Source organism: Cheilinus undulatus, linkage group 2 (assembly GCF_018320785.1).
Source record: "Cheilinus undulatus linkage group 2, ASM1832078v1, whole genome shotgun sequence".
NCBI lineage: Eukaryota > Metazoa > Chordata > Actinopteri > Labriformes > Labridae > Cheilinus > Cheilinus undulatus.
The window spans coordinates 50256636-50271031 of record NC_054866.1 but is presented as its reverse complement, the minus strand read 5'-3'; the positions used below and the strand labels follow the sequence as shown (position 1 = coordinate 50271031).

Below are 14396 nucleotides of genomic sequence, written 5' to 3'. Positions count from 1 at the left end.
AGGGACAGGACCATGTTTACCATTGTGTAGCATCCTGTCTGCTTTTAACAACTGTCTGTAAACATCTGGTAAGTGAGGGAGAGGAATGTTGTCCCATTCTTGTCTGACGAAGGACTTGAGCTGCTCAACAGTCCTGGGTCTTCTTTGCGGGACTTTTCCTTTTACGATGCTCCGAATTTTTTTTATTGGTGAAAGGTCTGGACTGAAGGCCGGCCAGTTCAGGACCCGGACTCTTCTACTGTGAAGCCATGCTGTTGTGATGGATGTGGTTTAGCATTTTCCTGATAAAATAGTCAAATCCTTCCCTGAAAGAGACATTGTCTGGATGGGAGTACATGTTGCTCTAAAACCTCTATCCACATTTCAGCATTGATAGTTCCTTTCCAGATGTGTAAGCTGGCCATGCCATAGGCGCTATTGCAACCCCATATCATCAGTGATGCAGGCTTTAGAACTGTGCCAAGATGAAAAAGCTGGTACCTCTCCTCTTTAGTCTGCAGGACAAAACATGGGTGGTTTTCAAAATGAATTTCGAATTTTGATTAATCTGACCACAGAACAGTTTTCCATTTCACCTCGATCCATTTTAAATGAGCTGTTGCCCAGAGAAGACAGCTGTGTTTCTTGTTTCTGTTCACATATAGCTTCTTCTTTTCATGATATAGCTTTACCTTAATGTCACAGTGAACTGTGTTGACAGACAATGACTTCTGGAAGTGTTCTTGAGCCCATGAAGTGATTACCAGTACATAAACATGTCTGTTTCATTGTAGAAGGCCTGAAGATCACAAGCATCCAATCCAAATCTCCAAATTCTCTGGATCTTGTGATGATATTGTGGACTGTAGATGGTGGAATATTCAAACTTATCATAATTTTACATTGTGGAAAGTTTTTCCAAAATTGTTCCATAATTTTTACATGCAGTTTTTCTCAGATTGGTGCGCACCTTTACTTCTGGAAGACTCTGCCTCTCTGAAATGCTCCTTTTATACCCATCCATGTCACTGGCCTGTTGCCAGTTAAACCAATTAGTTGCAAAATGCTCCTCCAGCTGTTTTTCATCAGTATCCCTTACTTTTTCAGCCCTTTGTTGCCCCGTCCCTACTTTTTTGAGATGTGTTGCTGCCATCAAATTCAAAATGAGCTAGCATTTTTCATAAAATGGTAAAATGTCTCAGTTCAACATCTGATATGTTTATGTTCTATTGTGAACAAAATATGGGTTTATGAAATTTGCAAATCATTGCATTTTCTTTTATTTTACACGGTTAATATCACAGGATATTAAGGATGAAACAAAGAGAAAAAAAATCATCCACAAACTATTTAGCATACATTTTTTTGAAGAGATCATGCAATGTGTGCATAAGTTTGTGTTTTATTTTCAGTAAATTGCTTTACTTGTGTATATTTTGTGAGTCAGATCCTACAATCTCATAAACACTTCAATAATAAGCTCATCTTCTGATTGTGTTAACACATTTTACACAATTTCATAAGCTCAGATTAAAAATAAATCTTAAAAACCAAACTTTTGCCATCATTTTACCTTAAATAACTTGTGCTTTTTCCTCCTCTGTCCCCTAACAGGAGGAGTTTGTCTGCGAGCCGCCGATGATTACCCGTCACACCTCAAAGATGTTTGTGATGGAGGGTCAGGAGGTCAGCCTGCGCTGTAAGTCCATCGGAGACCCCGAGCCTTCCACACACTGGGTCAGTCCTGATGGGAAGCTGATTGGAAACACGTCCAGAACCATCTGCTACGAGAACGGCTCGCTGGACATCCTCAAAGCTTCAGTAAAGGTAGAGATGTGGATTTATTTATTGCCATGGGAGAGTCTGTGTTTGCAAATCACTGTCTTTTTAACTCATCAGTTCAAGCTACTTATTTTTGTGCTCAGTAGGTATGAGATGTTTGTGTAACTCTGTAGATTGCAAACAGACTGAAATTACTATAACTGCCAGCATCTGAAGGGAAAACAAACAATGTGAGATATGCTTTTAGGATGTGAAAATGTGAAATTTAAATGTAAATTATTTTTTCAGGATTTTAAAGTATGCTTAAAAAACAAACATCATCTCAATAAACTGATTTGGCAATGACCTGAAAATGATTCGTCATGAGTTCAGTGACAGAAGGTTAAATAAATGGTCAAGTCTTATCTATGAATACAGGATAAATGCTGGCTTTTCTCTTTTCTTTTCCCATGATTTGTAGGATTCTGGAAAGTTCACATGCATAGCATCAAATGCAGCCGGTGAGGCCACGGCTCCTGTTGAGTTAGTCGTCAACCCCTCACCACACTATGACCCAAAACTGGACCCTGATCCAGGGCCTTCAGACATCCCCACATCCATCAAGTCGAACGTCAGCGGAGGTCAGGCCCGCTCCGACCAACAGAGGGTCAGTGTGTCAGAACTAACGTCCAGTACTGCTACCATCAGATGGCCCCCCCAGAACCACATACCAGGAGTCCGCATGTACCAGATCCAGTACAACAGCTCCACTGATGATATACTCATATACAGGTAAGAGACAGAGCATGAGCGTGTGTGTTACTGATTCAGTCATTTCAGCTGAGGAGATATTTTTCCCCAAGCAACATACAGTACTGTACAGAACTTTTAGGCATGTTTGGGACCGAAATTGAGGCTAAAAAAAGCAGGAGTAAGCCACCTGAGGGCACCAAGAGGATTGACACAACCCCAGTAATGCTCTGGATGTCTGCATATGACCAGGGGCATGAGACAGAAATCTAATGAAAAAATATCATTCTGCACTTTTGGGGCAGAATAAGGGGCTGATGTGGCGAGTAAGCACGGCCTAGGGGTCCGTCCCAGCAGGTAGTAGGGTTGCCACAAGCCTCTGGATAGGGTGGATGTTCCCAGGTGTCTATTTCCCCATTCAGCTAAACAACCATTTAAATAGTGTTTAACCAGCTAGTCTAAAGAGGAGAAAATACTTAGAAAACATTCAAATTCATTACAAGGTCTTTGTGTTGGCAGATGTGATGTGAGCCCGATATATTCTGTACAGCATGGCTAACATTAGCAGCTAGCTCTGCCAGCCTTCATTCCTCTTAGCAGTTTAATATTGTGCTTTGATAAGTGGCCTCTTTTCACATAAAAACCGTCATACCGCGCTGTTGCTACTACACGCTAACTGCTAAGCTACCTCTTCTCATATTTATGTCTGCTGAAGTGCTGGGGAAAGCTGAGACAGGAAGGCAGTGGCCATTAGCTGAAGCTACAGCGGCCTCTAGTGGAAGGAGGTTCATTACAGTTTAGAAGAACATTATACACCAGGATTTCAAGCCCCTGTTTATAAAGAATTATTGGCAGTTAGTAACTAATAAATCTTGTGCCGACAAATTTGATAAATAAATTAAATCATTTAACTGCACACAGTTACCTTATACCTGCTAGCGGTCTTTGTCCTGGACACAAGAGGTGTCAACAAGCATGTGTTGAGCTTGAATCTGGCCACTCTTCTACCCCTGTCCAGCTTTGGTTTGTGGCACATCAGGCCAGTGATGAATCCCTAGCACCTTACAGCTTAAACTTAGGCACATAACTGTGCAGCATCTGTCAGCTGGGAGGATACCTGTAGAGATGGGGGATGGGCCCAGCACAGGCCTGGACTGTGGCCATCATGAGGCCGGTGCAGTGCAGGGCCAACGTTGATGCAGCAAAGAGTTAAACCCAAATAAGCTCCCATCTGACCTTAGCTGCTCTTTAATTGAACGATAGTTTGCCATCTCTCCAGAGAGATGGTTGCCTTTTTTCCACTTTTGTTGATGTTTTAAAGACATAATAAGGCAAAGTGGTGCCAGATGAGACAAATAATCCAGATCTATAGAAAAAAAGAAGAAAAAAAAAGCTGCTTTTTGCATACCTCAGTGCAAGCTGGACAGACAAAAGTGAGCCATGCTCTTGTTTCCTGGATGAAGATGACTGATCGCATCAGTCGATGGGGCGGTTTTTGAATGTGTGCCATTGCTACTGTGTCAACACAACCAACCCAGTCCAGATGAAGGCTTCCTATGCCACTTCTGTAGGCAGTCTGAGCGATTACTTCTAAAACAGGTGTAAATCCCTGTTCATGCATTTTCTAATTGGGATTTAAGCTGATGTTTGTTGAAATATGAGAGAGCTCATGTTTGAACTGGTAAGACATTGCATTTCATGAAGTTCAAGCCATCCAGGATCTGTGCTGGAAGTATCTGAATGCCATCTTGGGTTGCCTTACTTATCCCATGTAGCAGCAAAGAGAATGTACAGTGTTACATATGGCAGCCATATTTGAGGTCTACAGGTCACTCAGAAACAGCTGACTGTGCTTCTAACAAGGAGTCCAGCGTCGTTCTCTTTTATTGAGTGTTTTTGTTCTTTTCTATGGCTGATGAGTTTGTTTTATTTTGTTTGTCTCCTGGGTCGTCTGGTTATATTTATGTACATTTATTCATGCACTGGTACTTATCAGGTGAAAAAAACATTCTTACATGATAAAAACAAGAGCAGGAAATGATTTTTGTGTGTGTGTGTGATTATGTTTGTGATTCCTGTTCATTTCTGTCTGTCTTTGCTCCGCTCACGGATCATCCCTGTGTGGGTTGTTATCACCAAGGTCTTCCTTGCGTAGGAAGCGTTTCAGGGGTTTTCAGGCTGTTTGAGGTTTTTTTGGAAGAGAGCAGCACCATGAAGAACAAAAGATGTGTAGACTGAAAAAAACACTGTGGTTTGGCTGCCAAATCATTTTGTTAAAAACATGGGAATTGTGGTATTATCAGGATTGGAGTGGAGGTGATCATTGGCTGCTTAAACACTTTGCTTTGTGAAATAGAAATGAAGCCTAAAATACAGCAGCCCATTTTATTTGTAGTGATTCCAAGTGGCTGTCGGCTTAAAGAGCTGCACAGGTAGGAGGGAAAACACATGGTAATGAAACCCTGGATCTACAGGGTCCAAATGTCCACCGGGGTTGAGGATGGGGGGCGGGTAGGCATTAGGAATAAATGGGAACAGAGGAAAGTTAGAGCTTTAAAGCTCTAAATGGACCTGTGCACCTCAATTATCATCCAAAATAACTACATACATTAGGTACAGTCCTTACACTTGACAAAGTAGTGATTTTTTTCCTTAGTTTAGCAAATTTACCAGGCGTGGAGGCGATCAGTAGCACAATTTACTCAGTCCTGTAATCTACCGTAGCATCGTCAATCCAGATGAAGGGAGATATATGTAAAATAGCCTTGCACAGAGCTAAAAGGCTAACTGCCACATTAATATATAAAAAAATCCTCATTTTGTCACAACCGTGCTCTTAATTGAAGTGGTGGTAGACTATTAACTGAATAAACCTTGTAGGGCAAGAGACTGAGTAATGATGTGCCGTTCATGAAAAAGCCTGAGATGCGAAACAGCTCTTTAATGTTAGCCATTGTAGCTAGCTCCCATTTGAGAGCCAGTTTCCTTTCCTCCATTCTTTGTTGTTACTTAATCCACATTTAGAAAGCCAAACTGGTGCCAAATGAAGAGCCATTTGAGAGCCAAACAACCAGCTCTACTGGATCCTTTAAAACAGTGGTTCTCAAACTGGGGGGTTCGAGAGACACAGTTTGGGGGTCCGTTAAATAATTCAAAATTAATTATTAAAGTAATGCCATGTCATTAAAAAGCAAATAAATACACATAGGGACCACAACACCATAAAACAACCACACTAAAGCAATCATGCCCACACAAGTCAGCTTTGGACCAATAAAAACTCAGATATGACTGTGACATATCACCTAAATCTATCACTCCTCACCTTTCAGTCGCTTTACTCGGGACACATTTGGTGTGCAGGTCCAGCTAGCAACAATGGATAAATATTAAAGCGCGTTCACTTCATCAAGTGATGCTAGGCCCAAACCAGCTTCACTGAAACTATAACAGCTATCTGGAGTTTGGTTTCAGTGAGAACAGCGATGGAAAACCAAAATGTGCTGTGTTTCTCTGTTTGCAAATGAAGCCACGAAGCCCGTCAAGCTAAAGTGTCATCTGATAACAAAGCATGTAGAGTTTAAGGACAAAACAATAGATTTTTCTGATGAAAGGGCAATGAAAATGGCAGTTAACATGTGTTTTAAAAGCGTAAGGGTTATGTGGGGTCCTTGGAAAATTTTCTGCGCTGTAAGGGGTCCTTAGCCCCGAAAAGTTTAAGAACCCCTGTCTTAAGGTGCTCTGTGAAATGTATTTGTGTTTTGTGACATTTATTTATTTTTTCTGTGAAATGTTTTTGTGTTTTGTGAAATTTATTTATTTTTTCTGTGAAATGTTTTTGTGTTTTGTGAAATTTATTTGTGTTTTGTGAAATATATTTTGCGCTTTTGAAATATTTATTCCTATTGGCCTTCAGGGCCACCATACCATTGGTGCTCTGTCTCTTTTTTAGCTGCAGTACAAACTATTTGAGAGTGTCAGGAACAAATAAAATCCAGTCCTAATGGACCACTTAATGGGAACTAACCATGCCTCAAAGTATCCTGTTAATCTCGCAAGACATTTTTCACCTTCACTAGAAATCTTGTGATGTTTTAGTCTTGCAGGATTTTGTCACTGCTCTGTAGTTTAATATGCTAAACCTAGCAAAGCTGTACTGAACCAAACTGGACCGCGTTGTGTGGCTTGACTTGTCGAGCTTTAAACAGAGACTTTTTAAAATTCCTGAAGAATTAAGAATGGGTTTTGAGCATTTACCATAGTCGTGAACAGCTCAAAAGTCAACCTTTTGGTAGAGTTTCTTTCTGCAGAAATCCCTTAACAAGAGTTCTCCACTGCTGAGTGATGTTATCTGGAATGAATGAGTTTAAGAGATGCAGTGTGAGCATTCTATGCTGGGTGATACCTGACACCTGTAGGCTGACAGGAAACGCTGTTCCCTTTGAGAACTTTGATTCGGTAAAGGTGATGTGTTCTCTATAAAGCCCTACTGTAAAAGAACATATGAGTACTGAGAGAAGTAAAAGCAGATAGTTTGTCTGATCATCATTTCAGTTATAACATTTTTATCAACAGGCTATTTTGAAGAGGGACTGAGCTTCCCTGAAGGAAACTTCTGGTCTGTCTCCAATCCCAGAATCCTCGGCTGCAGCAGCTTGTTGACTTGATTTGCACATCGTAATCACCAGATGTCGATTTCAGAGTGTGTTTCAGGCTGGAACTGCCAAGTGGACCCTCCATCAGCCCACAACACCCAGCGACCACTGGATGGTCCCATCAGCCACTTATCCGGCACGGTAACCTAGCAACATCATTCAGAATGCATAATTGAGTGCCATTATGGAGCATTTGGAGCGCCAACAGATGACAGTTTGAAATGTGTCCATGGCCTCAATTCTCATTTCGACTAAAAACCAAAAGGGCTCAAGTGACCGTTTTGTAGCCATCGGTTGGAGGGAGTCGTGGTTAAGAGTAGAGAGAATAAATGGATCATTCTGATTGATCCGTGGTGGCTGACCCTAATCGTTTTCCCACGGCAGGGAGAGTGTTTCTCTCACAGCAGGATGTGAGAATGAGGCGGCCTGGTGTCTGATAAAGACCCTCCACCAAATCAGAGCACACGAGAGTTTATTTGTTTTCATCTGCACCCACCGGTGTGTTTAATGACCCATTCATCATCTGTAAGATTACCAGCAGCCATGTTGTCATCCAGACATCCAGACATCAATCCTTTTTGACTCCAGTAATGTCAGACTAACAAACCCGAGCATGAAGATTTACCTATTTCTACTAAAAAATTCCTTTCTAGGTTCAATAAAAGTCTAATTTCAAGGTTTGTAAGACAAAAATAATGCATTTGCTGTTAAAAATTTTCAAATTAAGTCAGTTAAGTGCCTTAAAAAAAGAAATGTGCTATCTAATTTAGATTGAGATGTTTCTTTATAAAATAGTCAGGTAGGATTTGTTATCTCCAGTGCCAGATTCAAACATTAGCATGGCTCTTAATATGAGATATTTGTGTCTTATTCCCCTAAGCTGGAAAGTTTCCCCTTCATCAATCTTTGTGTTCTTTTTTTCTGTGCATTCTGGGATTTATTTGTCTTTGAATATTGTAATCAAAACAAAGCTAAATGGACTTCCTGTGGTCCTTGATACTTTGCATAAGCGTTTGTTTTACCAAGTGGTAATCCTTATTGCCAGGTATGGGTGCACCTCCATGCATACTGAAGACTTCATATGGAGGTGGTCTGAGCATTTTTTTGTTTTAACCTTGATGATTACAGCTTACAGCTCATTAACATAAAAATCTACTATCTCAAATATTAGAATATTGTGGAAAGGTCAAAATTGAAAAGGTTTCCTGAGCCTTTATTCTCTCATTCTGGTTCAGTGTGGTACAAGCAACAGGGATGAGCTCAGCCTTCAGAGGATTGTCAAACAAAGCAGATTCAAGAACTTAGGGGAGCTTCATAAGGACTGAACTAAGACCAGAGTCAGTGGATCAAGAGTTACCCCACAGACTAGTCCAGGAAAGTGTTGTGTTTTTAGTCCCCAGCCAATCGTGAACTATATATGTCATCAGCGCCTCATCTGAGATAAAGACAAAAAAAAAGGATTGTTCCATAGTGTTTCAAAGTCCTGTTTAAAGGTGAAACTAAATTTTAAATTTCTTTTGGAAACCAAGGTCCCAGAGTCTGGAGGATGATCATAGAGAGATCCAGAATCCAAGGTGCTTGAAGTCCAGTGTTTTCAGTTTCCACAGTCAGTGATGGTTTGAGGAGTCATGTCATCTGCTGCTGTTGGTCCCTGTGTATTCTAGCAAGTCCAGAGTCAACGCCATCAGCTGTCTACCAGGAAATTTCTTGAGACCTTCATGCTTCATCTGCTGAGAAGATTATGGAGATCCTGATCTCCTTTTCCAGCAGGATTTGGCATCTGCCCACAGTGAAGGCAAAATTTCCAGAAACTGGTTTGCTGACCATGGTGTTACTGTGTTTGATTAACAAGTCAGCTGGTCTGACGCGAACCCTGTAGAGCATCTTTGGAGAAATGTGAAGAAGAAGAAGATGAGAGACACCAGATTCCACAATCCTGAAATACTTTACCACGCTCAGTCAGGGGATGCTCCAGCTTTGCAAGTTTCAAGGGAAATCTGAAAGCGTGGCTCAGAAAAAAACAGAATTGTGACCATGTTTAACCATTGCAGTATCTCTATGCATACATACTTACATACAGCTATGTATGCATATTTTGTGCAATATTCATAGATACACTTATCTATGCTTTTCTGGTACAATAATATATGCATAAACACATCTGTTAATGCAAACTATGTGCAATAGGGCTATGTGCAATAATATTAGCACTTTAACTCACCAGGCCAAAGGCGATGTGCAATCTCTTCTTTAAGCACACACATGATCATGTGCAATATATCGGCACACTTGCACTTTAGCACTACAACACTTTACTGTCTGCCTTATGCACTTTAAATGCAATGGTCACTTTATTCCTGGTCTGTCTTAAGCTAAGGTCATGCAGCAACCTACTGCATCATTATATTTGGGTCTCTGTATTTTATTGTACTGTCTATGCTGTCTGGTCTCTTGGTGTCTGATTTTTATGTAGATTTTTAATGTACTCTTTGTTGTATATACCATCAACCTGATGGGGACTACAGATGGAAATTAGCCTATGGCTACAATATGGCACATTTTCATGTTCATGTCCATTAATGTCTATTTTCCCTTGTAATGAAGAAATAGATAAATAAATCCAGACGAGCTGAGGGCTTCTATTAAAGCAACCTGGGCTTCATAACACCCCAGCAGGACCACGGTCTAATAGCCTCCATGACACTGCACAGAGATGCAGCAATTTGTGTAAAAGCAGCTCTGACCAAGTACTGAGTGCGTGAATGAGCAGAGTTTTCCAAAAGGTCAACATTTCTCTATCATAAATCCTTTTTTTTGACTGATGTTTTGTGATATTCTAATATTTGAGCAAGTGGATTTTTGTAAGCAGTAATCATCAAGATTAAAACATTGAAACATTTCTCTTTGTATGAGGTAAATCTAGAACATGTTGAAGCTTAAATTCTTGATAGAAATCACAGCAAAAAAAATGAACATTTTCATGATATTCTCACTTTTTGAGGTGCACTTGTTTATCTTTTTGCCACTGCTCCTCGAACATACCAAGCCCACCACTGCCCAGCAGAGCTGCTTCTTCTTCTTCCACTTATGGTTCCACACTTTACTTATTTGACCTCTCCCTGATAAAGCATATTGATAATGGACTCTACATGACTGCTTAGGTAATCTAACCCCAGAGCATGGATTTCCATGTGTACCAGCTGTCTGCCAAACAGCTGACTAGTCACCTGATTAAAGGCTACTTTGCTTCTTGTTGCTACTAAAGTTTGACTCACTTTTCCTGGACATTTGAGACTTATTTCAGGATTGCATCAACTTAGAAAATAATCATTTTATTTGAGGATGTTTCTTGTGCTGCATGAATCTAATCTGATTAAATCAGACTTCATTAGCTGAGTACTGCAGTTATCTGAACACCCTCTCAGATCATGACTGCTTTTGTGAGCATCTAAACACACTCACGGCTTCTCCACAAGCTCCCACAGCAAGCTCTGTTTCTACACTGTTTGCTTAACCAAGCAGACTTTAAAAATTAGGAATAGTTAATGGCTGTTTTGCCCTGAATCAAAAACTTTCAAAGTTATTTTATCTCCATAGTAAATGAAAATGTAACTAAAGTGCCATCAGTTCAGCAAAAGTTTCTACATTTTTAATTTAAAGTGAATCGCAGAGAGAAAAGTTAATGGAACATTTGTAAAATACTTATAAAAGTGATTTAGTAGGCGGTCAAATTAATGAGATCTAAATAAAACCCAACATTAATCCAAACAGTTAATGAAAGTCAAATATGCTCTGTTTTTTCTCTGTTTGTTTTTCTGTTGCTTATCTGATTTCACACCCAATGAAAAGCCCAGTAACATCACAAAACCTGCTAATTAATGCTTGATTTGCATTTATCTTTAATGACCCTGATTAACATTGTACTGAAACACAAAAGGCTTTAAATTTGTCCCAATTAAAGCTGGGAGGAAAGAGGGCTCCTCAGGTGGTTTTCTATTTCTTCTGTTTGTACAGAGCAAACAGCAGGAGAGATATTGTGTTTCTTGTGCTTTTTTAGTATCTGCATATTAACTGCAGGTACTTATACTGCCTTCCTCTTCCTTTAATATTACTGTAGGAACTCCTCTATACTACCCTCTTCTTCCTCTAATATTACTGCAGGTACTCCTCTATACGATCTTCCTCTTCCTTTAATATTACTGCAGGTACTCCTCTATACTACCTTCCTCTTAATTTAATATTACTGCAGGTACTCCTCTATACGATCTTCCTCTTCCTTTAATATTACTGCAGGTACTCCTCTATACGATCTTCCTCTTCCTTTAATATTACTGCAGGTACTCCTCTATACGATCTTCCTCTTCCTTTAATATTACTGCAGGTACTCCTCTATACTACCTTCCTCTTACTTTAATATTACTGCAGGCACTCCTCTATACTACCTTCCTCTTAATTTAATATTACTGCAGGTACTCCTCTATACTACCTTCCTCTTAATTTAATATTACTGCAGGTACTCCTCTATACTACCTTCCTCTTAATTTAATATTACTGCAGGTACTCCTCTATACTACCTTCCTCTTAATTTAATATTACTGCAGGTACTCCTCTATACTACCTTCCTCTTCCTTTAATATTACTGCAGGTACACCTCTATACTACCTTCCTCTTAATTTAATATTACTGCAGGTACTCCTCTATACTACCTTCCTCTTCCTTTAATATTACTGCAGGTACTCCTCTATACTACCTTCCTCTTAATTTAATATTACTGCAGGCACTCCTCTATACTACCTTCCTCTTAATTTAATATTACTGCAGGTACTCCTCTATACTACCTTCCTCTTAATTTAATATTACTGCAGGTACTCCTCTATACTACCTTCCTCTTAATTTAATATTACTGCAGGTACTCCTCTATACTACCTTCCTCTTAATTTAATATTACTGCAGGTACTCCTCTATACTACCTTCCTCTTAATTTAATATTACTGCAGGTACTCCTCTATACTACCTTCCTCTTACTTTAATATTACTGCAGGTACTCCTCTATACTACCTTCCTCTTAATTTAATATTACTGCAGGTACTCCTCTATACTACCTTCCTCTTCCTTTAATATTACTGCAGGTACTCCTCTATACTACCTTCCTCTTCCTTTAATATTACTGTAGGTACTCCTCTATACTACCTTCCTCTTCCTTTGATATTCACTCCCCTGCCTCCTGCAGGCACAGAGATGCAGTCCTCTCGTGTTTTAAATGTCAGCAGTTTGATGCTCAGGCTTGGCTCAGAAAATCAGAGTTTTTGGGACTAAAATGACACGTTTCTCTCCTGCACTTGAACCAGCTTTGGTTGTTCCCTTAAGCTTAGTGTTTATGCCCAGCTGTTGTTACTCCAGTGGAGCCGCCTGCTGAGAATGAGGAGGGAATGGTCCGTTTTGACTGGGATTGTCACTCAGAGCTTGTGTCTAAGTTGCTCCTATTTACTCCTTTTATGGCAAATGAAAAAGGGCAGTTTTGTTTGCACACATCCCATCATGAGCAAATTTCTGTCTTTTTCTTGAAATCGTAGAGCCTAATATGAGCTGCTGTGGCTTGTCTGGGATGAGAGAGATGTTTAAAATAAGCACAGGATACTTTAGCCCTAAGGAATAACCACTCAGTGAGGAATAACCACTCAGTGAGGAAACCCTAGCCTCATAGACAGATGCATCTGAAAAATTAGAATAAAAAATAAAGTATCTATTGCACTGTTTCCCAAACTTTTTTCTGGTGACAGACTTATTACATATATATACACAACCTGATGATCTCAACTGTAACCTCCACTGAAATTGTGAAATCCAATCATCCTAGTTTCTTTTAACCTGACATGCCAGATGGATGTGTGAAACACATCCATCTGGAAAACCTTACATAGACCGTGTTCGGGAAAGGGCAGAGCCTTTGACTGGATGAACATTTTGTCTGTCACATCCTTACAGGCCAATCAGAGCAACAGAACGGTATAAAGGGCAAAACTCCGTAATGCAAACCACGGCAACGTGTCAGTACACGACTTTTGTCGTTTTTTTTTTAAAGAAAAAGAAAAGAAAACAACTCACTGCTGTCCTTTGTTCTTCTTTTAATGAAGAAATGTCGTCAAGTTCTGATAAAACTTATGCTAATCCACGCTAATGTCTGCCGCCATAACTGCACCGGCCTCTTCTCGCTGCTTGCATATGTCACAACTTTGCCGCACCCGAAAGTACTGCCCCTTGCCGCTGATTGGTCCTGTCACTTTCTAACCGGGCCCAGATGGTTTAGACGGGAGCTTTGCAAGATAGATTTGCCAGTGAGAAACACAGAAACGGGCGTATCCATCTGCTTTGAAAGGTTAGGTTTCCTTGGAGTAGCTCCAAATAAAGACAAAAGCATCCACTGGGGACAGTTCAATACAGTCCTCCTATTATCAAAGGCTCTTCAGCCAGGACGCTCTGAGCATGAACACCCAGCTACAGGCAAATGAGATGGTGCACTCGCCATTGGCACTACGATTTGTTTTGGCTTCTTTATTACCTGGAGAGATGACAACTTCTCCTGCTGTACCATTGACTTTCCTGCACAGTTTTCAGTGGTTCTCTAGTCCCCGGGGAAAGGCTTTGTCTGACATATCCACATTGATTGAATGAATATTCCCCACCTAAATAAGCCATGTGCGATGTTGCGTAAATACAACCGCACAGGAAGTGGGTCATTGTGAAATCACTTTGAGTTTATATTAAGGGATTCTTGCAACATATCTCCTAGGTAACTCAATATATAACATAATTATTTACTGTTTACTTATATGGCATATTTTTCAGTAGGGCAATTTGTCCGTTTATGTGCTTATCTGCTGGATATCTGTCTATGAAACTGGCCAAAGCCCGGTAAATGCCAGCTACTGTATCAGAGATAACAGAGTTTGTAGTCTAGCAGTCTTTGTTTGAAATTCTGGTCTTCCCAGTGTAAAACAAACAAATGTTCCTCTCATCAAACCTAACATAAAAATGAAACATAAGGTTTTAGTAATTAAATATCCCTGGAAGGTCCAGAGACCCTCATTGCATCCAGTTATTACAGAAAAAGTTATCTCTGCTGGCCTTCTGCTTGCTCTTTTTATATGTATGCAAATTAATTTAATTATAAGCATGCAGTCAGCATTTTAAACCACAGCCCTCTGAGCCTCCCTTATAATCCATGACTCAAGTAAAAGCACCATTTTATCC

At 40.1% G+C, this 14396-nt stretch overlaps 1 protein-coding gene across 1 annotated transcript in view; it reads left to right on the top strand.

Annotated features, from left to right (window-relative positions):
- The window catches only part of si:cabz01090165.1 (uncharacterized protein LOC100333421 homolog), a 302244-nt gene that overhangs the window by 221552 nt on the left and 66296 nt on the right, over positions 1 to 14396 (top strand). The window contains exons 8-9 of the mRNA XM_041809037.1: positions 1594 to 1806; positions 2222 to 2532. Of these exons, the coding sequence (XP_041664971.1) occupies positions 1594 to 1806; positions 2222 to 2532 (524 nt within the window). The remainder of the gene's footprint in view (positions 1 to 1593; positions 1807 to 2221; positions 2533 to 14396) is intronic.